General features: G+C 58.2%; 1 protein-coding gene across 5 annotated transcripts; it reads right to left on the bottom strand.

Moving 5' to 3' along the window:
• Positions 1 to 1,008: 1,008 nt before the first annotated feature.
• Positions 1,009 to 27,936, bottom strand: PLXNB1 (plexin B1). 5 transcript variants are annotated; one of them, XM_047773428.1, is made up of 38 exons: positions 27,887 to 27,936; positions 23,154 to 23,206; positions 21,522 to 22,634; positions 20,610 to 20,792; positions 20,167 to 20,295; positions 19,942 to 20,042; positions 19,525 to 19,657; positions 19,105 to 19,261; positions 18,712 to 18,820; positions 18,527 to 18,635; positions 17,454 to 18,134; positions 17,129 to 17,251; positions 16,815 to 16,937; positions 16,474 to 16,567; positions 16,208 to 16,380; positions 15,911 to 16,062; positions 13,923 to 14,028; positions 13,360 to 13,496; positions 12,886 to 13,062; positions 12,505 to 12,676; positions 12,048 to 12,290; positions 11,294 to 11,470; positions 11,068 to 11,216; positions 10,059 to 10,159; positions 9,746 to 9,963; positions 9,429 to 9,607; positions 9,203 to 9,269; positions 8,853 to 8,999; positions 7,516 to 7,684; positions 7,111 to 7,214; positions 6,952 to 7,036; positions 6,538 to 6,710; positions 6,219 to 6,379; positions 5,988 to 6,135; positions 4,006 to 4,070; positions 3,798 to 3,873; positions 3,007 to 3,081; positions 1,009 to 1,760 (listed from the first exon to the last, which is right to left on the bottom strand). In XM_047773428.1, the coding sequence occupies exons 3-38, from the start codon at positions 22,626 to 22,628 to the stop codon at positions 1,656 to 1,658; spliced, it is 6,408 nt and encodes a 2,135-aa protein (XP_047629384.1). In that variant the 5' UTR covers positions 22,629 to 22,634; positions 23,154 to 23,206; positions 27,887 to 27,936; the 3' UTR covers positions 1,009 to 1,655. The 5 variants fall into 5 exon arrangements, with proteins under 5 accessions (XP_047629384.1, XP_047629378.1, XP_047629357.1 ...); XM_047773422.1 differs by lacking the exon at positions 27,887 to 27,936 and adding an exon at positions 27,093 to 27,558; XM_047773401.1 differs by lacking the exon at positions 27,887 to 27,936 and adding an exon at positions 27,093 to 27,558 and having other exon boundaries at positions 6,538 to 6,722.

Raw genomic sequence — 27,936 nt, forward strand, 5'->3', positions numbered from 1 at the left:
GGCCATCCTCTGGCCTATGTGGAGCAAGCAGAGAGCCATGGAGGAGCCTTGTTAGGACCTGAAGGCTGGAGGGCCTTGCGCTCACATCTGTTCAGCACCCTGGCCTCCTCCGGTCCTACAAACCCAGCCAGCAACCCAAGATCCAGCTGAGACAGTCTTGAAATTCACCTCCAGCTACAAATCAGGAAAACCACACTAGGTAGCCTTCGTGCAATTGAGGAGCCGGTACCCCAAACACCTTGACTCAGAAGATAACCCAGTAACTAATTAGGAACCCTTCCGAACATCCCAGGGTGCAGGGGTTCAGGGAGTCATTAAACAGTTCCATGGAAAAGGGCTCCAGGATCCACTCTGCCTGGGGCTCACTCCAATGAGGCCATCCCTTTCCCAGTTCCTTTCAGAACAAATGCAACGTGAACGGAGTTTAAATACTCAGAGTTCCCATCATGGCACAGTGGTTAATGACTCCAACTAGGAACCATGAGGTTGCGGGTTTGACCCCTGGCCTCGCTCAGTGGGTTAAGGATCTGGCGTTGCCGTGAGCTGTGGTGTAGGTCGCAGACATGGCTCAGATCCCACATTGCTGTGGCCCTGGCATAGGCCGGTGGCTACAACTCCAATCGGACCCCTAGCCTGGGAACCTCCACATGCCACGGGAAGCAGCCCTGGGAAAAGGCAAAAAAGACAAAAAAAAAATAAAAATTAAACACTCAAATTGCAGATAAGGCAGGCCTGCTTGAAGAGACCCCAGATCCCTCCACCTTGGGTTGCAGGCCCCCAGCCCCATCCTGGATGAGGTTCTTACTTCCTTCATAGCAGCTTCCACTCCAGCAAGCCCTAACCAGGAGCCATGGAGAGCTCAGCCAACCCCCTGATCTGCAGCATTCTGTGGAGGCCATGAGCTCTCCCAGAGGGGACAGATCCCACCTCCCCCTGGTGCCTGCCAGGTACAGCTGCCATCCTCCGACTAAGGGAGGGCCAGGCCGACCCCACATCTCAGACGCCAGATAATGTGTTATCCTTTAATGAAGAGGTGGATCAGTGGGGCCACCACTCTCCCCAAGGCCCTCCCTGCCACAGACCCCCCTCACCACTGGCTACCTCAGAGGCTGGGTGGCCCTGAGGCAGCCTGCCCTGCTGAGGGGTCAGTGTGCAGTGGCCCAGGAAAGGCATTCATCTCTCAGACCTAAGAACATGACAGCAGCAAGGCCAGAGCGGCTGAGGTCAGGGATGATGAGAAGGAGGGCAGGACAGGAAGTGGGGGCTCTCCTCCTTCCTGTCTGCATCCCACTGGATAGAGGCCCGTGTTCAGAAACAGCACAGTCTCCCCAGGGCTGGAGGCCCTTTCCAACCTCTTTCTGGAAGCCCGCAGTCCCCAACTCCCTGCAGACTGATGTCACACAGAGAATAGCCCACAGACAGGGTCACTGGGCCCAGGGATCAGGCTGGGCAACCAACCCATCAGCCTTAAGGCCTCAGGCCTGCAAGGTGAGTCCAGCAAGGCCCAGGCCAGAGCCACCAGGAGACTGGGAGCCACCATCCACTAACTCTGCTGGTCAGGCACTACAGGCATCTAAGAAGGCGGTCTCTCCCTCACAGTTCCGGGGCTGCCCAGGCAGGGCTGAGGCAACAGCAGGCGAGGGTTCTCTGAGTCCCTAGAGATCCGTGACTTTGTTTTCCACAGCTGCTGCGATCTGCTGGAGCCGATAGCCCAGCTGCATCTTCTGGGCCGTGCCATCCTCCTCCAGGGCAGTGATGATCTGAAACACAGAGACCAGCTCAAGAGGGGAGACCATCAGGCTCCTACCTGCCTTTGCCGCAGACATCAGGAGGCCTCCTCAGGTGCCACAGCAGTTATGGGAAGGAGCCCAGGAAACCCCATGAGCCACCTTATCTTATTCCTCAGGGCCACATAGGTGGGAGGGGATTATGACAGCAGAGTTGCTGTGGGGTTTTAAGGATCAGTGTGGTGGGGAATTAAGTAATTTACTCACGAACCTAGCACTCACGGTAACAACTATCACCTCCCCTGGTAAAATCACTTTGAGTGGACACCAGCCTCACCCACCATGTTGGCCCTCTTCCCATGAACCTCCTAGAAGCCCTGCTCCACCCGTCCTGGCTCCGCCGCCCACCAGACAAGCAATTCCTGAATTCCTACAAGCCAGGTGCTGGGCAAGGAGCGAGGACCTGTCAGTGAAGACAGGTGTGATCCCTGCCTCATGGGACTCACTGAAGGGGAGGCAGTACTGACCAAACTCCACAAGGGGATTGGTATGTCACTAGCCACACCTCCCTCACACCAGGACCTACACTGCTCAGAGCAAAGGTCTGGCACTTGGGCTTCACACATGGGCATCACTCCTTTCTTAAATGCCTGTCCCAACTCCAGGCCTGGGCCAAGAGGCAGACCCCTCATCTTAGAGCAGCAATGGCCACATCCCTGGGCCATGCAAATGTCTGGGTAGACAATTCCAACAGGCACTCAGTGGATTGATGGGTGGACACTCTGATCCTGAGGCCCAGTCCAGGAAATCTCCCAGAAAGCCCCTCGCTGGCTCTGCTGTGCCCTCACCCACCCCACCCTTTTCCTGGGTTCTCCTCTCTGGCAGCCCATGCAGCCCAGCTGGGCCCACACCCACAGAAGTGGCCTGCACAGCACACTGCCACATGCAGACTCAGATAGGGTCTGAGTAAGCACAAGGTTGGGGCAGAGTTGGCCACTGCATGTGCCTCCCAGCACATCCTACATACCATCTCTGGGCCCCGGTAGATCCCCAGCCTCCCACCACCACCTGACACCACACCTGGGAGCCCTGAGGAGCCAGACAGGGAGGGCGGTGCACCCAAGAGCCCAGTTAATAGCAGGAAGCAGCTGAAGAACAGGGACTTTTCAAGCCAAGGGGCCCTGCCCCCCACCTCCCACTCTGTGCCCGGAGAAGACCCAAAGTCTCCACACTCCACAGACCCAGACACTTCCTCACATCACCCCCGGGCTCTGCCCACCTGGTCATAGTATTTGTTGATATACTTGTAGAGCTCATGCAAGGCCACTCTCGTCCCCAGGTCTCCAGAGTAGTTCTAGGGAGGAGGAGAAACCAGAGGTGAGAGAGAGGGGTGCTGCCAGCCACCACAGGAAGTCCAAGACCACAGAGAAAGGGAGGGGGTTGGAGGGACCTGGGAGGTGGAGGAAGGAATGGGGCTCTATGGTGGGAAGCAGAGCCCCTCTACAGACACAGAATCCAGGCCAGGCGTGCTCAGCTGGGGACAGGATAGGGCCAAAGGTCCCCCTTGCAGGAGAATCCCCAGTCTGCAGTTTCACCAGGGCCTGAGGTCTCCACTGGGCCCTACCTCTCTCCCTCTCAGGTCCCAGTTGGGACCCTCTGTCATCCTAGGCGATAGCAGAGCCAAGCAGCATAAAAGCCGCTCACAAGCTCAGATCCGGCATAGTTCTGCTCTGATCTCTTTCAGTCTTTCCTGAGGTCACACCCAGGCAGGCCAGGGACAGAATCCCTGCCACCTCACTGCCTTGGAACTGTCTCTACGAACCCTCAAAGAGCTGGAAACATCCAAGCACCTGGCTGAGTCAGGTTGGGAGGCAGCCAGGACAAGACCCCTGCTGCTCTCTGATGAGAGCCTAGAGCCCTGGTCTTTTACAGAGGCAGTGGCAACACTCCACTGATGCCCCAAGGGCTTCCCTGCAAATTGGCTATGTGAGGGGGATGGTGTGAGGGGGCAGACGGGACCCTGGTGGCAGGAGGTCTGTGTCAACTCAAGAGGCAGGAGGAGGGCCATACCCTGGACAGCTCGGCCAGGATGGAGTTCATCTCTTGATCACTGGCGGGGATGGTCTGTCGGATGTCTGCATAATACCTGCCAGAGATCATGGGTCCAGTAGCTGCTGGGCAGTCAACCCCCCTCCAGGCCCACCCTTGGGCCTCAGCTGTCAACACCCACCAATCTGTCCAGCCATTAGCCACCAGACCCTAGCCCTTCCCCTCATACCTTTCCACCATCCGTTTGTAACGGGGAATATCCCGAGCATACAGAAGTTTGTTGATGGGGGAGTCCTAGGTGCCAACAGGTAAACAGGTGCAAGGGAAAGAAGGATGACAGCCCCTGTTAGGGTGACCATCTGTCCCAATTCTCTCAAGACTGTTTCAGTTTTAAAACTACAAGTCCTAAATCTCAGGGACCCCCCTCAATACCAGGCAACCAGGATGGTTGGCCACCCCAGCCCTCCTGCTAGGACCTCCTGCCCTCCTACCCCTCCACCAACATCCAGTCTCTGCTGTCATCACCCCAAGCTTCTTCCCATCTCACTCCAAGGTCATCTATCAACTCAATGTGCCTCTGCCTGGACCCAGCAGGGAACTGGCACACAGGCCAAGGAGGTTGAAGTCCAATGTGGAGCCTTAATACTGCTTTGCCACATGCTGTTTGCTTCCCACGTAATCATTTTAAAAATCAGGAAACTAATCCTGAAATCTAATTAAATTGCCACAGACTCCCTCACTCTGGCATTGCTGCACTGGGATTTGAAGCAGGTCTCGCCGACCAGAGCCCACAATCTGACACAGCCAGACACGTCCTCTACCACCAAACTGGGCTCCAGTCCCAGCTGTGCTCTGCCGGCTGTGGGCTCTGGCCAGCACAATTCCATTGCCTGGACCTACTGCCTCATCCTATAGCTGTTGGACAAGTGAAGCAAGGTCGCACCACCCCTTGTGAGCAGGGGCACGAGTGCTGGGCCCAAGGCAAGAGACCAGCTTCTCACCAACTCTCCATGGAGGCCCTTGGCATCACAGTTTGCACTATTCCTGAGCTCCGAGGACTGCTGGGAAGGGGAGGTATGTGAAGATCAGGCAAAGGGACACAGCCACCACAGAGGACACACCCTGGACGTGACCCCTGGGTCTCTTGAGTGGCCCTGCGGTTCTCAGCTCATTGTAGGCAGAGTGATAAGCACACACAGAACAAAAATGTCTCCCAAAAGATAGCACTACAGAATGGACCTTTCTATCTTGTTTCATCATTGAGGTCTAGACTCAGATCTCTCAAGAGGTCCCAGGCAATGGCAGCCCAGGGGAGTGGGCTAAGCAGAGTCTGTTCACAGACAGGTGGAGCCATGAAGGCCCCACCTGCTGGGTGCCTGAGCAGTCACAGCAGTGACCCCGATCTGTCATAGGTCTCTCTGGGTTCTGACCACCTGACTACATGCCCCTACCCTCTGTACTACCAGGCTGCCCCGACGACTTCTCTGCATCCCACCCCTGTGTCAGCACATCCCTCCACACCCGGTCCTCCCTGACCTTGCCTCCCCTCTTTTACACTGGCAGGCGGACGCCTCCACTGTCTTTGGGAGTCAAATCCCCCAGGGTGGCCTGGAGCTGCTGTGTGACTACAGAATCTTTGTCTCCACCTGGGCATCACCTCTTGGCCCCACCAACACCTTCGGTTTACCTCCTCCAAGTCTGAGCTCACCACAGCTCAGAGGCCCAGGGGTCTTAGCTAACCCCTCTCTTTTCCCCCTCCACCAGATCCAACCCACAACTTCTGCCTGCCCTGTACCCTCTGGTGCAAGCTTGTATCTGGCCACCACTCGTTCTAAGGAAAGCACAGCTTCCTCTCTGGACTCCAGCCCCCATCCACACATGATTGCCGGGAGGTTCCACCTGACTCTCAGGCCTGACCACCCAACCCCTGTGCTCAGGCCTTCAGTGGCTCCTATCATCCTTGCAGTGAGCCCAGCCCCAACAGGCTGCACTTGTTCTTAAGCCCGTGAATCAGCACCCATGTCCCCTGCTCTTGCTCATCCTCAGAGGATGAGACACAGTCACCTCCTAGGGAGCCCAGGGACAAAGCCTGGCCTGGGGCTTGCAGTCGAAGGTCTCCCATATCCTCCTTGACATCCCCAGAAAGCCTGGAATCTGTGTTTGCACAACACTATCCACTCTTGGTCGCACTGTCCACCCTGACCCACTCACCCGGCCCAGCTTGTGGTCAGCCAGGGTGCAGGCATCCATGAAGGTCTGTGCAATGACCAGGAGCACTGCATCCATGTTATCAGATGTCTGCACGTCGAACACAAACTGTGGATTTTTGATTATATTGATCCAAAACCTCAGGGGCAAGCTGTGAGTAAGGCAGGTAGCAGTTGATGAGTGTGCTGGCAACAGAGGAGACTCCGCACATACTGGGCCTGCCCACCGCCCCACCTGTTGGTTTTCCAGATATGGACGGTGTCCTGGTCAGAGATGCCGTGCTGCTGGGCCTGCTCATCCAGCAGATCGAAAAAGTACTTGATAGCAAGTGGCACAGGGCGGCTGGTGCTGAGAATCACCTGGAACAGGTCATCCACAAACTTCTGCAGGGTTCCCTATGGAGGAGGGGAGGCCCAAGAAGTGTGGTCAGCAAGGGGGCCTCAGCCCAGCCTCAGATGCCTTGTGACACCAGGCCTGTGTGAGCCCCACCACCCCTAATCCCACTGCCTGTCCCGTCCCTGCCCCCAACTTCAACCTGTCCTCCCTGTCCCACCTTCATAGACAGCAGGCGAGTCAGGTAGATCTCAGGGATGGCCTTGGCTCGCTCCCGCTCCCCGCCCCGAAGGCTGCCTCTCCGAGGCCTGGGAGGCTCTGGCTCATCACTTGGCTTCACAAGGTGCCAGGGCCGGATGCCCCCCTCGTCCACATCCTCCAGCATTGGGGTCCCTATGTCAAGACCTTACAGCTTGTCACCCCTCATCAGGTGCCCCTCACCCTAGGCCCCCCTGGGTCTGGCCAACTGCTGCGAGTGGGGGCACCTATTTGAGGGTTCCTCTGGGTAGAAGGGAAGTAGACAGAAGCCCACCCTGAGGTCCAGAGGACCTTCCCTCATTACTGGAAACTGGGCAAAGCAAGGGGAGAAGATTGTGATGATGGGGGGTGGGGGGGAGTTGGGGTAGGTACTCACTCTCTCCAGGGACATAATCCTGGCTTTCCCGGAGAGCATGCTTGGTGAGGCAGGGGACGAGGGCCACAGTTGCTCCGTCTGGGACCTGCTGACCACAGCTGGTGACCTCTCCACTAGCCCACCCGACCATAGTCCTCCCCCAACTCCCACTCCTCCCACCTTGTAATGCTGCAGGGTGTTCAAGCGCCTCCACAGACCCTGGACCTCAGAAGTCACGTCCTCATCTGAAAGAATGAGATGCCCGGCCACCCCAGATCTCCATTCTGCAAGGACAAGGTGGGCTTGGTCCAGGGCTTTCAGAACATCCTTCCTGCAGTGGAACCTCATCCCTCTCCCACAGGCCTGTCCATCAGGGGTAGCCGCACCCAACTTCTCCAAAGATCAGAAACAGGGACCTCTCACAGGTGGCAGGTCATCCCCATTGAAGTGTTCCAGACCCCACTTCTGCCCCGCCCCCACTCTCAATCTCCCACCTGCCCCAGGTGATAAGCTGACCCCTCAGAGCTGATTTAGGGCCAGCCTAGTTCTGGGGATCCCCAAGCTACTATTCTTTTCTGCCCTCACCAACATCTAGGGTGCGAGGGTCTGGCCTCTGGGCAAGAGGTACTCCTTTATAAAGCTGGTCCAGCATCTTCTCCTTGGCCTGAGAGATAGTGTCACAGTCCAGAACCTTCACAGGCACACCCTGGGCTTCTCCTGCTCCAGGGCCCATGGCCAACATCACGTTCAAGGTCTATGCAGGACACAGGGAGCAGTCAGGGCTCACCCTACAGGTGGGATGACCAAGACACAAGACCAAGGACAGGGACAACCCTTGAGCAAGGAACTGTCTCTAACCTCTACACACCACACAGTGCCTCATTCTTGTCTCTTCAGTTGCTTGCCTCCCCAGGGACAGTGGCTCTATCCACTCTGTGGCCCCAGCACCCAGCACAGTGCACTAGTAAGTGTCTGTGACGTGAATGGCAGAAGAAATGGGCAAGCATAAGTCCCTCTGAACTCTGATCCCCAGGCTCCTGGCTCAGCTGGTCAAGCTGAGACACATGAGGAAGCCCATATAAGTGCACTTTGCTGTACAGCAGAAATCAACAGAACACTGTAAATCAACTATAATAAAAAAATAAAAAATAAAACATAACAGTGGAAATAAAAAAATAATAATGATAAAAAAGAAGTGGTGGAGTTCTGTTGTGGCACAGCGGAAACCAATCTGACTAGGAACCATGAGGTTTTGGGTTCGATCCCTGGCCTTGCTCAGTGGGTTAAAGATCCGGCGTGGCCATTAGCTGTGGTGTAGGTCACAGACGTAGTTCGGATCCTGTGTTGCTGTGGCTCTGGCATAGGTCACCGGCTACAGCTCCAATTGGACCCCTAGCCTGGGAACCTCCACATGCCGCAGGCACGGCCCTAAAAAGACAAGACAAAAGAAGTGGAGTCCCTGCCTGCCAGTTTTGATGGAGCCTAAATGAGATTTTCCCAATGGAATTCCATCTGGGCCACTATAGGGAAAGCAAACCCAGAGAAAAATAAATGATGGGCAGGTCCGCCAGGGGGACTCCCAGCTTGGTGAGCACAACTGTGCCTCTGGCAGGACCCAGAGACCAACATCAAGCAAACACTCAGGCCCTGACTCGACAAGGACTGCAGCTGGCCCTGGGCAGGGCTGGCTGCTGCCCAGACCCCTGGGTGTGGCCTCCCAATCCCATCCCAAACCTGGGGACCCTCTGAGGCCCTATCTTCAAGGTCTGGTCCTCAAGCCTCTCTCCTGCAGACAGCCAGAGGTCAGGCTGACTCACCAGATGCAGACACGCACATCATCACACATGATCACCCTCCTCACCCTTGTGGGAGACTCACCCACCAGCACACGTGCACAGGCACACAAACACTCTCCCCCTCACCAGGGGACGGTACTCCACATCCTCTCGGAGCAAGCGGTTGTCATTCAGGGTATATTTGGCTTTTCCAGTCACGCTGTCCACCGGCCCCTTGTCCACTTGATGCTTAATTCCACGGAAAAGCATGTACAGAGGTTCCCCTACTGAGTCCTAGGGAGTGACAGGCAGTTAGTGCTCTCAAGGTAGGTGACAAGCATGAGATGGAGGGACTGAGGAAGGGCGCAGGATGCAGAAGGTTTGAGGTGACTGAGGACATGCTGGGCAGGGGTGCACAGGCTGGGCAAGTACAGGAGGCTACGTGGTTGGCATCCTGACTCCCTGAAGGGAGCCTCATCCACCTCTGCCTCCCTTACCCTCACGAAAGTGTAGAGGCAGATGGACATCCAGTTGGTGAGCAGCTTCTCCACCACGGTCTCTGTCCTGGGATGTCAGGAAAGGGAGTGGGGGTAGGGGGCAGAATCAGCAGGTGGGACACAGGGTCGTCTATTCTGCAGACCCCCAGGTCCCAGTCCAACTCAGCTCCTGGCTCCAGCCACCCTGGGCTTCCCAGCCCCACTTGCATCCGAAGGGCACACAGACCTGCGTAGCATTAGCTTGGGGTTCTTGGCCACATACTGAGCCACCAGGTCACTGAGCAGGGTGCGCAGGATGTCGGTGAAGTACTCAAGCTTCCCGTGCAGCGCCACCGTAAGCAGAGATGCCACATAGGCTCGGTCCCGAGCCGAGAAGGTGCGCTGGCTTTCCAGGGTATGGATGAACTGGTGCCAGAGAGAGGGGACAGGTGGGCAGGGATGGCAGATTCAGAAATGCAGGGATTGAGTAGGGACAGGGCTGGATGGTAAGGGGGCCCCCCTCCCCAACCCTGGGAGGGTCCAGATGGGGGATGAGGCCAACACCTTGGTGAGGAAGAGCTTGCTGTTGAGCAGGTTGGAGAGCTGCCCCAGCCCTTGTTCCACAGTGGGTCGCCTGCTCTCAGGCACACCCAGGTCCCGGTGCAAGGGTGACTCTTGATGCCCAGGGAAGAACACCCTCTCAGCATACACCTTGTAGTCAAGGAATGGGATGCCACTGCCCAGAAGGTCACTGGTAAGATCAGTCATCTCGGTCATAAGGTCTGTCGAGCAGAGGAGGACAGGTTTGGTCATGGATCCCATGTGACAACAGCAGGCTTGGGCTGAGCCCTGGAGTGCAGGATCTCTGCAGCCTCACCTGTGAACTCCTTCTTGCAGCGGTCCCGCACGCTGCTCTCCAGATTCTCCAGCTGGATCTGCACCTTCTTATAGTCCCTCAGGGCCTGCTTGCTCTTCCTCCTGCTCAGCACCAACATTGGGATGGGGAGGGCCGGAGGAGGCCAAAGCCCTTGCTGGGGTCATACTAGGCTAGCATAGTCTAACCCACCATGCCCAGCCAAGCCAAGGCCTAGACAAAATAATTTAGCCTGTCCCATCCCAGGAAGTTACACCCACCTATGACCTGCCTAGCCCAGCTTAGCCTGGGGATCAGCAAACTGCAACAGGGCCAAATCCAGCCCCTTGTCTATTTCTGTAAATAAAGATTTGTTGGGACACAGCAATTGTCACTTGTTTGTATACTGTCCATGCTGCTGCTGCTGGGCTACAATGGCAGAGCTGAGCCATTGCCACTGAAACTGCCTGGCTTGCAGAGCCTAAAACAGTCACTCTCTGGAGTTCCCATCATGGCTCAGTGGTTAACAAATCTGACTAGGAACCATGAGGTTGCAGGTTTGATCCCTGGCCTCACTCCTCAGTGGGTTAAGGATCCAGCATTGCCATGAGCTGTGGTGTAGGTCGCAGACACAGCTTGAATCCCGCATTGCTGTGGCCCTGGCGTAGGCCGGCAGCTACAGCTCCAATTAGACCCCTAGCCTGGGAACCTCCATATGCTGCAGGTGTGGCTCTAGAAGAAGACAAAAAAAAACCTAATCATTAAAAAAAAAAAAAAAACACTCTCTCTGGCCCCTAAAAGGAAGTGTTTTATTGGCTGTGCCCACAGCATGCAGAAATTCCCAGGCCAAGAATCAAACCCATGCCACAAAAGTGGCCCAAGCCACAGCAGTGACACTATCAGATTCTTAACCTCTAGGTTACCAGGGAATGCCTATAGTAAGTGTTTGCTGACCTATGGCCTAGCCTGCCCCTTCCCAATCCAGCCATGCACTGCTACCTGCCCCAACCCAACCACACCTGGCTACACCCACCTGTATATGAGGACAATGATGATGACACCCAGAGCCAGAAGAGAGGTGCCCACCCCCAAGCCCACCTGGGCTGCCATGGGAAAGGCCATGGGGCTCTCGCCATCATACTGCACATAGCCCAGGGAGAAGCGGAGGTTCCCCATCTGCACCTGCATGGGGAGCCACCTGTGAGCAAGGGTTTAGCATATGCCCAAGACCAGCCCCAGCCCAGGGCCGGCCCACTGACCGTGAACTCAGGCAAAGCATCAGGTGCCTCCCGGAGGGCATGGTGCCAGGGCAGGGGCTGTTCCAAGGGGGGCTCACAGTACAAGTGGTGTCGGGTCAGCGTCTTCACTACGCAGGGCCCATCCCCTATCATGGCTACCACCTCCTCCTTAGACATTGCCAGGTCCAGATTCTCCCCCTGGAACACGGAATCACTGATCACTCAGAACTCTTCCCTAGGGGGATGAACTGGTGGTCACTCAGATCCTGGCTCCCCAAATGTGGGAAGGAGGGTCCTGACACACCCCCCCCAGGAGCAGAGCTGAGCACTGCTCAAATCCTGCCCAGTGACCTAACAAAGAAGAGCCCCTGCCATGTCTCCTGGCCCACCAGGTGGGTGATGATGGGTTGTCTATCTCCGGCCTTTCAGAGTGCCCGTCCACCCACTTCACGTGTCAGAACACACGCCAAGTATGTGTCCACATGAGACAGTCTGCCAAATGGGCATCAGCTCAGACACCTACCGTGTACCACGCCACCCAGGCACTGTATGTGTACCAAGCCATTTACATATGTTATTCAGACCCCAGCCACGGAGTGTGTCAGGACCCTGGTCACTGGACTCGAGTCATGGCCAGGTATGTCAAGCTAGGCACCCTACCACCAGCCCCCTCAGAGCCCTTGCTCTGCTGTCAAGCCCCCTCTGCCACACAGAGCAGTACAGTCCGGCAAAGTGAAGGTCTTAGGGCCCTGCCATGTCCCAGTAGGAGTAGTACCTCCACAGAGAGCACACTCCCAGGCTTGTGCCGGAATGGTGTGCTGGGTTCCTCAGGGTTGAGAGGCTGCAGAATGGGGTCGGCCTCATAGGAGAAGGGTGTGGGGTTCAGTGTTGCAAAGTCAAAGACCAGGTTGTCAAGGATAAATTCCACACGGACCCAGGGGTCCTCGGGCAGGCCTGGGAGGGCCGGTGTGCGGCATGTGATAAGCTGGGAGGAGTTCACATGGCATGGCTCCTCGAACTAGGGCGGAGAGAGGGACAACAGAGAGGGTCAGCTGAGGGCACATAGGAAGGGGTCCAGCAAAGATGAGGACATAGTCTCTTTTGGTACCTGCCACCCATGGCTGTCCACAGGATGAGGGACAGGGCGGGCGTGAGGGGCAGGGTGGCGGGTGAGGGCCGAGGTGGGGAATGGCTAGCCTGGTACAGGCAGGGAATGCCCATGGGGGTCCTACGTGAAGGCCGCCACAGGAGGCTCCGGGGGAGCACGCTGTCTCTGGGATCACATGATGCCTCCGCCCAAGCCCCTGGCCCGGCTGCGGTAGTCTGGGGGCCACAGTCACTCGGATTCTTGGTGTCTGTACCACATCCAAATTCTGGCCATGGACCCAAATCTCACGTCCTCCACTGAAACAAAGCCCATGAGCCATGCATGGCTTATGTGAACCAGCCCAGTCCCCAATGTTAGTTCAGTCCCAGCCCAAAGCCACATGGCCCCCTCTCCCACCAGCAGCATAGAAGTCCAAGGCCCCCACAGACAGCCTTACAAACCCCCACGTACAGGAGCTTCAAAGACCTCCCTCCCATGCCATGCAGCCATGCCCTCAGCCCAGCACCTGAGGAAGCTCTTGGTGGGGCCAGCAGAGGTGACATTAGGGTCTGATGTGTACTCAAACTGGCTGTGTTGAAGGCTCCGCCCGGTGGCCCCAAACCACACAGTCACGGGGAGTGTTGCAGGCGCAGGTTGTGGGCTGGTTTCACACCGAAGCTGCTCCACCTGCTGCTCCAGCAGCCTAGGGAAGGGAAGGAGGAGTGGCAGGCAGGCCAGGCTGGGCCGGAGGGACACAGGAAGGGGCAAGGGGTGACTCAAGGATGCAGGGCCCATTCGGGCCTCAGCTCACTGCCCGTTAGTGCTGACTGAAGTCTCCACGGGTGACCCTGGAGGCGGCAGTCCTACGACAGACCCAGCTTCCAGAAAGTCTGGCCGCTTTCTGATAGAGCAGACCTGGCCCTCTCGCCCACGTCCCACCCCTCCATTTCTCCCCGGAGCACATGGATTTCTGCAGACTGAGGAAGCAGCCATGACTCACATGTGACAAGGCTGGTCTCCAACTACCACTCGGATGTCCTCTAGCCGCCCAGTCAGGAGCTTGGAGCCGTGTATGGTTAGGCTGGTGCCCCCGGCTCTGGGGCCTCGGGCTGGGAAGATGGAATGCACCTTCGGGTCCTGTGGGAAGGGGTAGGGAGAAAGAGGCAGCAGGCCAGAAAGAGGGAGGCAGGGCCAGAGGCAGACAAGATGGCCTTCCCATTGTAGCTCAGCAGGTTAAGAACCCAACCAGTATCCATGAGGATGCAGGTTCGATCCCTGGCCTCGCTCAGTGGATTAAGGATCCATTGTTGCCACAAGCTGTGGCATAGGTCGCAGATGTGGCTCGGATCCAGTGTTGCTATGGCTGTGGTGTAGGCCAGCAGTTGTAGCTCCTATTTGACCCCTAGCCTGGAAACTTCCATATGTCACAGGTGTGGCCTCTTTAAAAAAAAAAAAAAAAAAAAAAGAAAGAAAGAAAGGCTTAGGGTGAGGAGCCCCAGGAAGGCAAACCAGAAGAGCTGGGGTGGCCTATCAGCAGCTGGGGGGCACTGAGCAATCAGGTACCTGGTAGGCAAAGTCGTGCTCTGAGACGCCTCGTCCTCTTCCTGGCACCTCCACCGTCACAACACCTGCCACCTCCTCCCCACTGGCCTCAGTGATACATACAAGGCTGTGGGCACAGGGCAAGCTGCGGTGCTGGGCCGCATTGAGGACCCCTGACGGACCCAGCCGCCCCCTCCCTGCCCCAACACATCAAGTGGTCTCCCCGCTCCCGAGACTGACAGAGATCTCTTGCTTTGGAGGAAATTCCTCATGGCTCACCAGGAGGCTTTGGCAACTGAGGAAATATTCATGGCTCAATCATTCAAGTCCAACCCTAGAACCCCCAGACACAGAGAAATTTATCTCTCTATAGAGCACAAATTTACAAAGAAGCCCTGTAAGGCTGGTAGTAGGAGTGAGTTGCCAAGCTAATGAGTGGGCCTAACTGGCTGCCATCACCATGGGCACAAAACAGTTACAAGGTGGTAGAAACTTGAATTTCCTCATAAATAAATTTCTCCAAAGCCTCTTGTTAGATCTGGGGATAGAAGTGAAAGGAAAGTGAGCAATCGAAGAAATGCTGGTTCTCAGTCAGGAAACAGAAGCTTGGAGCAAATTAATTTCCAGAATGTGAAGCTTGCAGCGGCTTGACTCTGTGCCACTGTCATGGTCGCTGCCAACACCCCCAGAAAACAGAACACTCGATGTGTGAACTACCCAGGAGAGGCTTTGGCCAGCATGTGGTTTTTTTTTTTGTCTTTTGTCTTTTTAGGGCCGTACCCACGGCATATGGAGGTTCCCAGGCCAGGGGTCGAATCAGAGCTGTAGCCGCCGGCCTACACCACAGCCACAGCAACAAGGGATCCAAGCCTCGTCTGCGACCTACACCACAGCTCATGGCAGCGCCGGATCCTTAACCCACTGAGCAAGGCCAGGGATTGAATCTGCATCCTCATGGATACTAGTCAGATTCATTTCCACTGAGCCACGATGAGAACTCCACCAGCAGGTATTTTAACCACTGTATAAATAGGTTTATAAATTACTTTAGTCTTGTGGTTCAAGAATCATTAACAGTTTAGACAACCACCTGAAGTTCTGTCATCACACAGAAGGAAACGACATGCTCTAGCAAAGTCTTGTTAAAAATAAGCACACTCCCCAACCACAAAGGAGTTCCCTGGTAGTCTAATAGTTAAAGATTTGTAATTGTCACTGCTGTGGCTCGGGTTCAATTCCTGGCTTGAGAATTTATGCATGCTATGAGTACAGCCAAAAAAAAAAGACAAGACAAGACAAGAAGGGGGTCCCAACTCAGGCCCACAGATCAAGACCTCTGCAGGAAGTGGGGGAGGTGGTCTAAAGATCTGCTCTAGGGGGGTTTAGATCTGCTCCAGGTAACCCTGATATTTGGTGGGTTTGGGACCTGCTGCTTGTAGCTGTCTCTTTGGCCATGTTCTGTGTGTGCACCTTTGGGACCCTGCAACTGCCAGCCAGGGTACCATGATCCAGAACCTCTGTAAGCCATGAACCCTCAGAAGGCAGCAGGGGTTGTAGGGACTGGAGAGAGGGGCCTGGAAGCCAGCAGGTGTGTCACAAGTCTACCCTCCCGAGGAGCTGGGCCAGGGCAGTGCTTGGGGAAGAAGGGTCAGCAGGTGGGAAGATCAGGCCCAAGCACTGCTGTCTTGGATCTGAGGGCCCACTGCCACTGCTGTGTCCATGGTCCCTCAGAAAGCCAGGTGACCACCCCTAGGCAAAGCCAGGAGGCAAAGCTGCCTGTCAACTCCAGGCAGTGCCTGGGCCCCAAGCCAGGCACCTGTAGGTCTGTGCACAAAGCCAGGGTAGGTGTTCCAAGGCCTTGATGGCAACCCCAGCCCTGAGGCACTGTGGCCAGAACCAAGGAAAGGTCAGGGGAGGGCAGGTGAGCAGTGGGTGGGTGGCCCTGAGCAGGGAAGACAACCACAGAGCCCACGGGAGACCCCCTGCTCCTGTTGGTCCAGCCCACTCACCTGCTGGACACCTTGTACTCCTGAACATCCACAGCACAGGGCACTCCAGCCACCCTGACCGTGTCCTGCACATCCTGCACATGTTGGCCAAGGTTGGAGCCCCTGATGGTAACACGGGTGCCTCCATCTATAGGCCCAGTCAGTGGCTCCACCTGTTTCAGGACAAGCACTGCTCACCTCCACCCACCTGTTGACCACTGGCAGTCTGGAGAGACAGCTCCAGCCTCCCACCTTTCCGCCCCCTGGACCCACAGCACCCCCATCCCCTGGAAGGAACGCACTAGCATTTCAACATACCGAGTGGATGAGGGGTGCCGGGCACTGGGTGACCACAGCCTCAGCCTCGCCACAGGCCTCCTGGGCCACGCACTGTGGATGCTCCCCCTTGCACCACACACAACCATACTGGGGCCTGGCAGTTTGGCAGCGGCTACAGTCCTCATGTCCCACGGAACAGTCAAAGAGCACCACTGGGGGTGGCAGAGGTGAACGTGAGAGGCAGGCCTGGAAGAGCCCTGTTGCCACCCAGTCCCAGGTCGCTCCAGTAGCCCCAGGTCACTCACCGTGCAGTCCATCCACACTGTCCACACGCAGGCGGCCGGCCCGACGCAAAAACAGCCCCACATGGAGCTCTGGCTGCAGAGCCTCATAGCTGAGCTGGCAAAATGAGAGTGGGGATCAGATCCCAGCATTAGGGGAGGCATCAGGCCTGGGGAGGGGGTGGTCAGAGAAAGGACCAAAATGACTCATGGGAACATGAAGTCAGAGGTCAGAGATGGGGTTCAGGACTCCCTTGGATCACGTGGTCAGAGTGTGGCTGGGATGAGTGTGGCACAGCCAGGTGAGGTTAGTAGAGAGCCCATGGCCAGGGTACCTCTGCCCACCCAGGACTCTTGATCTGCACCTGGTGCTGCTGGCATGTGACGTGGCACCGGGTATCTGGAGGCAGCTCACACTCGATCCGGGCCTCAACCACCACCTCGCGGCCCTCCAGCTCCATCACACACTCATGGTCTCCTGGGCTGTCCTGGGGGCAGAGGACACAGCTGCGGGGGCAGCTTCAGGAGCCGACCCTGGTCAGCCCTGCAGGGCCCCCAGGACAGTCCCTGCCTTGTGGTTGACACTCAAGGCCATGCCCCTCCCACCCCCTGGGGCTTGTGTATAGTTTGCCTATAGCCAAGGAAGTCATGGCAACATCTGCAAACAGGACACCCTCACCTGGAAGAGGCGCAGATTCCTGCCCAAGAGCCGCACTTCTCGCTGCACGTGGACTGGTATCAGCATGGAGCCCTGCACGCTCTCCACACAAGGGCAGGAGCCTGCCCCCCCAGTCACCTCTTCCTGCAGGCACCAAGCACAAGGCAGGCTATGGAGCCCACCAGCCGCCTCAGTTCACGCTCAGGCAGAACCCCGGCCAAGCCAGCGTGAGGTGGCGAACCCTGCCCTTCCCTCCACTTCTCCCCTGCAGAATCGCAAGGTGGGCAAGGGGCTGTGCCTGCCCCAATCCCCTTCCCTGAGGCCTCCTTCCTGGGCTGGGCCTCACCAGCTCCCAGAGCCCGGGGGTGTCGTACTGGTAGTCGAGGCTGGACAGGAGGATGAGGGGAGCGGGAGGACCCTCGTGCTCAGCCGAGTCTCCATCACCTGAGAGGAGGGTGGAAGTGGAGAAGGCGGGTGTGTCACCCCCCGTCCACTCGTCCGCCTCGGGCAGCTCGCCGCCTTCTCTCATGAGCCAGTCCAGAGCAGGCTTCGTGGAGCCAGCGGCCCCTGGGAAAGTGGTGGCGGGAGCAGTGCCGGGGGGCTGGTCCTGGGGTACCGCAGAGGGGAGGGCCTCGGGGCTAGCCTCTGCAGGGGCGGGGGGCAGCGCTGCTGCATCTGTGGGCGATGGGTGGGAGGCCAAGAGGTCCTCAGGTGTGGCCATGGGTCCGAAGGCCGTGGGGGCAGGGACAGTGGCTCCAGGTCTGTTGTGGGGCCTGGGATCAGGAGGGTCCTCGTGGAGAGGTGACTCTGTGGAGGCTGAGGCAGGCATGGAGCCAGCACCCGCCCACGGCCCCCAGGGGCTGAGCAGGGAAGGCTGGGCCCCAGGGGGGACCTCCGAGGCTGCGCCTGTGGCAGGAGTGTCCACGGGAAGGGTATCAGGAGCAGGGCTGACCATGGCCTTGGGGGTTGTGGGTGGGAAGGGGGTGGGTGCATCTCTTGCAGGAGGGGCTGGGGAGAGAAGCGGGCTCTGAAGGGGGAGGCAGAGAAAGACAGGAAGGGCCACTCAGCAGGCAGGCACAGGAGCAGGCGGCAGGCAGGCAAAGGGTGTGTTAAGAGGAAAGGAGACCAAGGAAAAGAGAAACAAAAACAGCCCATTAATTTTCCAAAGGGGAAGGGGGAAGACAGGCTCCAGGGGTGTCTATGCCAAGATGGGGCATGAGGCCCAGAACTCCCCTGCCTCTCAGTACAAACAGGAGGGATGTCGGCAGCCATTCTCCATCGAGTTGGTCACACACAGCAGCTTGGGGGATCATGGCACAGCACCCAGGGCAGGCAGACACACAGACCCCAGGCCATCAGAGAAACCCTCAGAACAAGGACCCCAAAACCGCCCAGGGCCTGGCCGGGTGTCAAGCTCACCTGTCGGCTGACCACCATGGGCCCGGCATCACACGAGGCTTTGTGTGTGCACAGGTGCTGCCAGACGCACCAGTTACACCCCCAGTGGCTGCTCACACAGGCCTGGCACCTGCACAGAGCACAGCCATGGGGTAGGGGTCACCAGAGGGCAGCCCAGGGCCTGGGGCTTGGGGTGAGGAACTCACTGTGCAGACGGGTAGAGTGCAGTGACAGCCAAACAGTCATAGAAGGAAAGGGAAGCCTTAGCAATCACCACGTCGCCGAACCTGAGCTCCACACTCATGGAGACATGGTCTGCAGAGGGAGGGGCCGGGCTGAAGAGCAGGGAAGGGCACCAGGACCCCAAGCTGACGTCCCAAGACCACACAGGGTGGGCTTAGCAACTGGACCAGGAAGAGGAGCCCAGGGTCAGGAACTCAGTCCACAAGGTGGAACATGGGGACTAGATGGGGGACTCAGAGAAAGGCACTGCTTCAGGGCCCCTTGCCTGGATTCACACCTCACCCCAGTCACACCCCATGGAGCAAGATGGGAGGAAGGTGGGGCTCCCAGGCCCCAGGCTGGCTCCTCTCACCCACCGGCTCCTCTCGGCAGCTCTGGGGCTTCACTAGGGTCTGGGGAAGGACACATCACACCAGAACTGGTCAGCAGGGCAGGACTCTGGTATTCCCCAAAGCGGCAAGAATAAGACTCCCCTGGCCACAGGGGTGGCAGGTCAGGTACCGACAAGAAAACCTGCCGAGAGAGGCCAGAACAAGCTGCTGGAGCCAATGGGCAGCAGATCAGGGCTCCTGACGTAGGCAGGCACCAGAGGCCAGCTCCCAAGCCTTCACAAACACCCTCTAGCCTAGGTCAGTAAGACAGAGAGAAAGCAGATCCCCAAGAGAAATGACTTGGACAAAACTATGTAGTATTTGGTGTATCTGACACCTAAATCCAAGGTCTAGACCCATCACCAGAGCCCTCCCAACCAGGGCCCCACCCACTCCACTCTTCACCTCCCTCCTTTCCTCACGGCTGATGTTAGCAGGACTCAAAGCTGCCACTCGCAGACAGTCTAGCTCAGGCTGGAAGCTCCACAGCCACCGCTCTGGGCCCTGGCCCCGTGAGCATTCAGAATGGCGACTGCACCTGAGCAAGAATGACAAGGGTCCACCGGTGACCCTCATGGGGACACCGTGAATTCCTGGGGCAGAGACTCCTATAATCCTGGAGACCTGGGGAAGACCATGAAGTGGGCCACAACATGCCTAGCAAGTCAGAGTGGAGGACTGGGTGAGGATAGGGGATTGGAGCATCTAGGGTGAGGGGTTGAGAGTCAAGGGCCAAGGACCAGGAACCCTGGACAGGGCCACTGTGCAGGAGCATTGACAGAATGAGGTGGGGGAAGGCGTTGGTGTTGATGGAGCACTGACCTGCCGAGGAGCACACACCACCCACAGTATGGGTCCCTGTGAGCCAGACAAGACGCACAGTCCAGGTGCTGAGCACAGGAGGCCACGGGAACCTTGAGAAGCTACGGCAGCAAAGAGAACTTGAGGCCAGCCATCTAAGCACCAGGGGCTCCTTCATACATGGGTCCCCGGCCCCACCCAAGGACCCTCCCAGCAGCCATGCCCTGGCTGGCCCCTGGCACTCACTGTGTTCTGGGTCATGACATACAGGTGCTCAAAGGCCCCATCAAAGATGAGGTCTCTGCTCACTGCAGACCCCTGCTGGATGCTCTGTGTGGAGTACGGGTGGCCATCACTCCCCAGGCCCAAGTAGACCTGAGATCAGAGACCACACGGTCTGAGGCCCAAGGTCTCTCCCTCTCGCCTTCAAATAATTTACAGGTAGAATTCCCTTCTAGGTAGTACAGATCACACCACCCGGTCCTGTGGTGGGAGTAGGAGTGCAACAGGCAAACACCACCTAGCCCCAGAAAGAGGCAGTCATCTCTCCCAGCCTGAGGCTGGGGACACATCTCAGATTCCACACTGCAGCCCCAGGGGCCCCAGGCATAACTTTGCCTGGGCTGGGTCCCCAGCAGCTTGTACCCTCCAGATCCTGGGGCAGGGCCCAGTATCTCCCGTGGACTTACCCTATGCAGCTGCCCCTGACTGTCACCCAGGAAAGCAATGGTGTGTCCATCTTCCATGGTGACCGCCACGGCTGTTAGTTGAACCCCTGGCCACTCCAGAACTGGGGTGGCTTCCAGGGGGACACGGCTGGCCATGGGGCTGGGCGTGTGGTCTGAGCCACAGGGATAAGCATCCAGAGTGTCCTAGCAGGCAGAAAGAAGCACAAGTAAGACCTCCCTGGATAACGTGCCCCGGGCCACCCTCCCTGAACAATGCCACCCCCTTATCCAGCCTCTCTGCCAGCTCTGGGCTCCTCCATAGCCACAGGCTTAGCTCTCCCCAAGTGGCTTACCTCCAGGTACCTTGGACAGTCTGCAGCAGTGGCTCTGTCCCCCTACACTGATCCATGTCTGGGGCCCCACTTTTTCCTACCCCTGGCTTGGGAGCTGCTTCCTCTAGTTCATGTGCTCAGTCTCTTCCTAGACCACGCTTCCAAAGCCTCTTCCAGCTTGCATTCTTATCTCTGGGACCACTCACCTGGGTCCCTCCCACCTCACACTGACTCGGTCCCCTCTGTATGCAGCTTCTTCCCTTTTTAATCCATCCTGAGGCTAGAGCCAAACAAGTCTCAACTTCCCCTGACTCTCGCTCAAGAACCTAAAACAATAGATTCCATCCCTCCCCACACCCTAAAACCTCAAATGCCCTCTCAGTCCACCTACACGAATGCCATCCCTTTAGTGCCCAATCCAAACCCACCCCTGCACAGCTGGCTCTCTGTCCTCTTGAATGCCACTCTTACAGTAAGGTACCCCTCCATCGCCTAGACACAAAGGGATCATTTAACACCCGTTGACCTGTTCAGCCTGGCAGTAAATGCCTGGCCAGTGGCCTCAGAGGTGGGGAAGGGCTGGGGCGCTGCTGGGACTCACCACAGGCAGCTGTGCACAGTCAGAATTGACATCATACTCGATGTAGGCCACCTCGGCCCCATCCTCAGCACGGCCCTCCCGAGTGTAGCAGGCATCTCGAGTGCGATTAGCAAGGCGGTCCACCTCATCCAGGGGGAAGGCACAGAGGGCAGAGGCTCCAGATGGCCCGGAAGCTGCTGATGGAGGCCGGCCCACAGTAGGGGGAGCAGCCGAGGAGAAGGCTGCAAAGAGCACTTCCCCCCGGGCTACCTCCGAGGATGTGGCCACCGCTGCAGCCTGGATCAGCCCGTAGCGGCCCCCCTGACAGGCCAGAGGCAACTCCACATAAGAGTAGTAGTGCTGGTCCCGGAGGCACACACGGGACACATAGGCACGGAAGGCTCGAGACTGAGCCTGCAGGTCCCGCCGAAGGAACAGGAAGTAGGCGCTGGCTCCACGTGCAAAGGCGCTCACGAAGTGGTGGCTGTACTCGGAGAGGCGGCCCACAGCCAGCTTGGCTGTCTCCTCGTAAGAGAAGGCGGCCTGGGGGTCCAGTGGCCATAAGGCCCGGGTCGTGATGGGAGGGATGCCACCCCCTACACCCCTGCTGGTGTAGCCACGCCCCACAAACAAGAGGGGCTCCCCAGCCAAGCCCTGGGCCACCAGTCCCACCGTGCTGACAGCAGGGTCATTTGCGGCCACATACTGGGTGTCCCCAGGCCGCTCTGGCCGCAGCAGCAGCTGTCCAAGTTGCCCCAGGCGCCGCTGTTCACAGACGCCCTGGTGCACACTGCCGCACACCACCAGGGCCCCCGGGCTCACCAGGAGCAGCTGGTTCAGGTTGTTGGTGGGCTGGGCCTGGGGGCACTCATCAGGCATTACAGGTGGCAGACAGTCCCTGCTGTCTAGCACAGGGCCAGTGGACACAGTGGCCTCCAGCTGCAGTTCAGGGCTCAGCTGGAACAGGAAGTTGGTGGCCCCTAGGTAGAGGGTGCCTGAGGTGGGATCCTGAGCCAAGTGCTGCAGATATGTACCATTGGGAGTGAAAGCCGCCGGTGGAGGGGGCTGGAGGGTGAGGACCCACCCGGCCCAGAGTGCCTGGAGAAGAGCTGGGCCCAGGGCAGGCATGGTCACCTGGCAGGGAGAGAGTTCAAGTGGGGCTCAAGTGGCCATCTGAGCACCGTGGGACCACTGGTGAGGGATAGGACTGCCAAGGATGCTCCTCCTACCTGTCACCACACATGGTCTGAGGGTAAGGGGCTAAGGGGCAGCGACATGGGAAACATCCTATCTCTAGGGACCAGGGCCTAGAAGTGGCAGGAGGTCAGGGGATGGGAAAAAGGGGCCTAGAAGCCCAAGGAGGGAGAGGGCCCCTCTGCCTGGATGTTAGCTTCCTGGGCAGAAGGGAGGGTGAGGTCCCATGGGCCACCCACAAGTTAGAGTAGGGCAAGAATTAGAAGAAGGGCTTTTCAGGCTAGGAATCCAGAAGGGTAATAACCATAGAACCAAAGGGCCAGAGAGAAGAGGCGGGCGTTGAGGGGGGTTAAGCCTGCCAGGGACAGGGCCTGAAAGGCTAGACCCCACCTTGGAGGGCCCTCAGCAGAGGTGGGAGTCACATTGCTCCCAGACACCTAGGTGTGAGGTTGGGCTCACCTGGCAGGGCCGGCTGGATCAGGACACAACAGCATGACCTGCGTGAAAGTCACCTAGCCAGGGAAAAAGCAGAGCATGAAGCTGGGGGTTGGGCTGCAGCCATGTGGGCTCCCAACCGTGAAGGCAGCACAAAGGTACCCCTCCCTCCTGCCCAGTCTGCTGGTGGAGCCGGGCCCAGCCTGGCCCTCGGCCACCAAACACATTCCACAAGGGACGCCTCCTCAGAGCCCACAGGGAGGGGGAGGGCAGCAGAACCAGGCACCCTCGGGGCCTGGGAAAGGGCAGCTACGAAGGAGCCCCGTGGCTGCCAGGGCGCAGCCAGGCCCCCACCTTGGTCCTGTCCCCCTGCAGTCCCCTCTTCTTAGCACTCTCCCATTCTCACCCTCTGCCCTAACACTGCCCTATCAAGATGCCCAGGTACACACCCTCCACATAGTCCTGGCCGGGGATAACCTAGCCCAAACCACCACCGGCATACAGACACATGCTCCTGCACACCAAGAAGCATACATACCACCCACCCTACACAAACACAACCACACATAAACACATGGGTGCATGCACATACATATAACCTGTATACACAACACACATACCCAGATACAGACATACACCCCACACAGACACACCACCTGCACTTAGATACCTACACAAAGACACATCCACAGAGACAGCCTCCCTACACACAGGAATGTCACACCCACCTACCCAAGTCATACACACCAGCACCCATATTCAAGCCCCACAAATATAGACTCACACACACTTCCCTGGTTTGAGCCCTAAGTCCTATAGGGCTGTGAAGGCCAAGCCATCTCTTTCTACTTCTTTTCCTGCAGGTCAGAGCAGGGCTCGGGAGGGGGGTGGGGGTGATTGTCATAGAGGAAGTCACCAAACTAGATGTGCCCTCCATCCCAGGACCCTCCCAGAACTTGGGTGCCTGCTCTCCTCACAGACCCCTTCCTTGCAGGCCCCACCTGAAGCCTGGTGAGACTAGGAAACCATGACACCACCTTTCCCAGACCTGGATGGTCTCAGCCAGAAGCACCAAAGTTGCTTAAGCACTGGGGATAGGCTATGCATCCCAGGCTGTGAGACACTTCCCCTATTTGCCTGTACCCAGGCCACATGGCCCAGCCCCCTCCCGCCACCCAGCTGCCTGTCTGCCCGGGCAGTGTCCTGAGAGCTTCCCAGGGTCTAGGAGGGCTCCTTCCAGCCAAGGCCCCCGGCAGGGTGCTCCTGAGGCTGCCCCAGTGTAAGCAGGCTTGGAGGAGGGTCCAGCAGCCTAGGGGGAGCAGGGGAGCTGCGGCCACAGCCTGGCTGGGCACTGCTCCCAAAATAGCTTGGGGGTTTCCATTTTTAGTGTGCAGAGAACAGGGCAGCTCTATGGGAGTAGGAACAAGGCAGCCTCTGTTTGCCACCAAGGGAGCAGGGGGAGGGGGGCAGCAGAGAGAGTCGTGAACCCGGCGAGAAGCCTAGGACTGTGGCAAGGCCAGGCTTCCCAGGAGCCCCCCACCTTGTTTCCAAGGGATGGGGGGAGAAAGTTTCTTCCTCCAGGAAGACAGGGTCTGCCTGAGGATGAGCAGAGGCCACTTCCCACACTCAGCTATTGCTCAGTCCCTCCAACCACTGCCTGCCTAGGGGTGGGCCTTGGGCAGAGGTTCTGCCCCTTCATTCACTTACAAACATTTGCTCAGCGCCTACTTCATGCCAAAGTTCTCCAGCCTTCAAGGGGCAGCAACCAAGACACTCCCCAGAATGTAAAAATCACAGCTGGGTCTAGCGGCTCACAGGAAGAGGATGGGCAGGATCAGGACAGCTCCTGACCAGGCCACATAGGAGGCTGGAGGCCGACCTACTCTGGGAAAAGTGTTAAGCTTCTTCAATCAATCGCTGCAACAAGGCCTAGCAACCCTAGCCCTTCCCCACATACCATGGATGGGAGGAGGAGGAAAACAAAAGGCAGACACATTTTCTCCTCCTTATTGGCCACACGAATTTCACTCAGTTTCTGCCACCAGCCATAGAGGAGCCCCCAGCCCCTCCAGTCTACCCCGCCCACCTCAGGGGAACTTCAAGCAGAATCAAGGTACATCCTTCCCCCCAAGAGTCTTTGGGGCACCCAGGACCTGAAGGATAAAGGTTAAGCTCTCCAATCCACGGGCTCCCCCACACATGCTCTTCGTTCCTGCCAGCCTGAACTGCAGGCTGTTTCACACTCCTCCATATCCACTCCCTCTCTGTCCCAGTAACTTTAGTGCTCAAATAGCACCTTCCAAAGAAGCCCGAGGAGCCCACTGTGTGTGGTCTGTGGGATGGACACCCCCAGCCACCACCCCGGTGTGTACTGCAGCTCTGCCTTGGGCTCTCTGAGCCTCAGATTTCCCATCTAGAGGACTTTCTCTGACCATTAAATGTGATATGGCATGTGCCTGGCATGAGTACACCAACCGAGGCCACTCTTTTCCCTGATCCATGCTCCCACTCTGGACTTCAAGCTCCTTGAAGGCAGAGAAAGTGACTTTTTAACTTTTTTTTTTTTTTGTCTTTTTAGGGTCGCACCCGTAGCATACGGAGGTTCCCAGGATAGGGGTCAAATCAGCCACAGCCACAGCAACTAGGGATCTGAGCCTCGTCTGTGACCTACACCACAGCTCACAACAATGCCAGATCCTCAGCCCACTGAGCAAGGCTAGGGATCGAACCTGCGTCTTCATGGATACTAGCTGGGTTTGTTAACCACTGAGCCACAACGGGAACTCCAGAGAATGTGACTTTTGATTCAGAGGCCTGAGTAACCAGGACAGACGTTCGCAAAGAACAGGTACTCCTTGCATTTTGAAAGGAAGCCAAGAAAACCCAGCCAGGTGGGGAGATATGGGGCCCGCAACCCTCTCCAAGCCACCTGGCTTCTCAAAGGACAAGGTGTCAGCCCCACATTTAATAAGGACCAGGCCAGAGCAGACTGAAAAGGCTGGTTTGGAAGCCATGCCTCAAGTTCCCAACTTGCATAGCTAGGATCACTTGCCCACTCTCCAGATCTCAAGTCGCAGCCAGAGTTATAGCCAAAGCCTGGTTCTTCTGGGCCCAACTTCCTCTGGAAGGCTTCAGCACGCCTCAAGGCTGCCTCACTTCATCTGCAAAGAGCAAGCACCTCTCTCGGCTCTGCCGGGGCTGTCCTCACCAACTGAAGGGGTTTAGACTGCCCTTCACACAGAGAGAGAGGGTTCACAGCCCAGCTCTCATTTACCCAGTGGCAGGGAGTCTAGGACACTGGCCTTTCCTTTCTGCCCTCCCACTCCATCCCCAGGGTCCATCTAAAAGTTACTCATTGACAGCACAGGAGTGCAGCGCTTGCCCTGTTGTCTGTGTTGAAGTGGGGGGAGCGGGGTTTGTCCACCATTTACCGGGCACCAGTGAGGACTCGAGTGATCAATCACCCATCACCTGCGTCTGGGGTGGGGGAGGGGGGACGCCCCCCTGGGGGTGCGTGGCAGGGGAAAGCGCAGTCTGCCTTTTGTCAGTCCCGCCCAGCACAGCCTGGAAGGGCTGTTACTACAGGGGGGAAGCCTCGACCTTCCCATCGGCTCTTCCCTGACCCTCCTCCCTCATCCCCAGCCGGGGCAAGGACCCCACCAGTGGTCCTGGGAGGGCGGGGAAGAGGCCGGCCGGTCCCTAGCTGAGGCAGCGGCGGCAGCGAGGAGGGGGCGCGGAGGAGCAGCTCCACCTCCTCTGTCTCCCAATCGCGTTACAGGCGGAGCCGCCAGAGTTTCCCTTCGCACAGAGAAGTGTGGTCCCAACTCTCAGGACCGAAGCGCCCACCACTCACCTGGGCTGCCCGGGGCCAGCAGCATGGAGGCCCAACCAAGGTCCTTCTATCCCAAGGGCGCGCTGCCTCGCCCCAGCACCACCACCCCGGCCCTGGGGCCCCACACTCACCACCCGGCCAGGCCCAGCGGAACGAGCACGCCACGCCGAGGCGAGCGCCGGCCACTCCCGGCTAGGGATCTGCGCAGGGTAGCGTCTGCGGCCCCCCCTCGCCCGCCCCCCGGAGGTGGGTCTGGCGAAGCCGCAGCTGTTACCCGGAGACCGAGGGGCAGAAAACTGCGCCCGCCGCCCGCCCCTCCCGCTGCGGCTCTGCCACGGCCGGGAACAAAGGAGACAAAGCCGCGTCGGCCGGGCCCGGCTCCGCTCCTTCCCCCCCTTCGCCCGCCCGGCCGCCCTCCCCCCGCCCGCCGCCCAAGCCAGGCCGGAAGCAGCCAGGAGAGCGGGGCGCGCGGTCGCAAGCGGCCCGGGACCCCGCATTCCAGTCCATCAGTCTTCGCACTTGCCCAGGGCGGAGGACTCGACCCCCTCCGTCGCGGGGGTTAGGGGGTGGCTGGCTGCACCGCGACGGTAGCCAGGGCAACGTGGAGGGCGGTGGGAGGAGGGTGAGGAGCAGAGCCCAGAGGGCGGCCAGCCCCGCCCCGCCCGGCCTCACCTGAGAGGGGCATTGGAACCGAAATCGGGAGCCCTCCGGGGTGGGAGGGGCCGGACTGGGGGGTCGCGCTCTGAACCCTCAGGTGCGGTGGTTCAGCGCCCCAGCTCTACCTGCCTGGGCGCTGGGTGAGTCCCACGCCTCTCATCTGGCCCACCGGTTAACAAATCACCACCCCTGCGCTGCGGCGCCCGGAGCTCCCTCTTTCTCCTACAATACCTGGCTCCTGCGGTTGTCCGCCTCCAATTTTCTTTACCTGAACTCCTAGGTGACTTGTTTTTCCCCACCGCACCAGGTCTCGCCCAC

Source organism: Phacochoerus africanus, chromosome 1, assembly GCF_016906955.1.
Source record: "Phacochoerus africanus isolate WHEZ1 chromosome 1, ROS_Pafr_v1, whole genome shotgun sequence".
NCBI classification, from domain to species: Eukaryota; Metazoa; Chordata; class Mammalia; order Artiodactyla; family Suidae; genus Phacochoerus; species Phacochoerus africanus.

Excerpts from the sequence above, each read along its gene's own strand:
- PLXNB1 (XM_047773401.1), bottom strand. The coding sequence starts at position 22,628 with ATGCCTGCCCTGGGCCCAGCTCTTCTCCAGGCACTCTGGGCCGGGTGG. Across the intron at positions 20,043-20,166 it reads ATGTCATGACCCAGAACACA|CTTCTCAAGGTTCCCGTGGC; the intron begins GTGAGTGCCAGG and ends TTGCTGCCGTAG. Across the intron at positions 9,608-9,745 it reads GCAAGCTCTTCCTCACCAAG|TTCATCCATACCCTGGAAAG; the intron begins GTGTTGGCCTCA and ends CTCTGGCACCAG.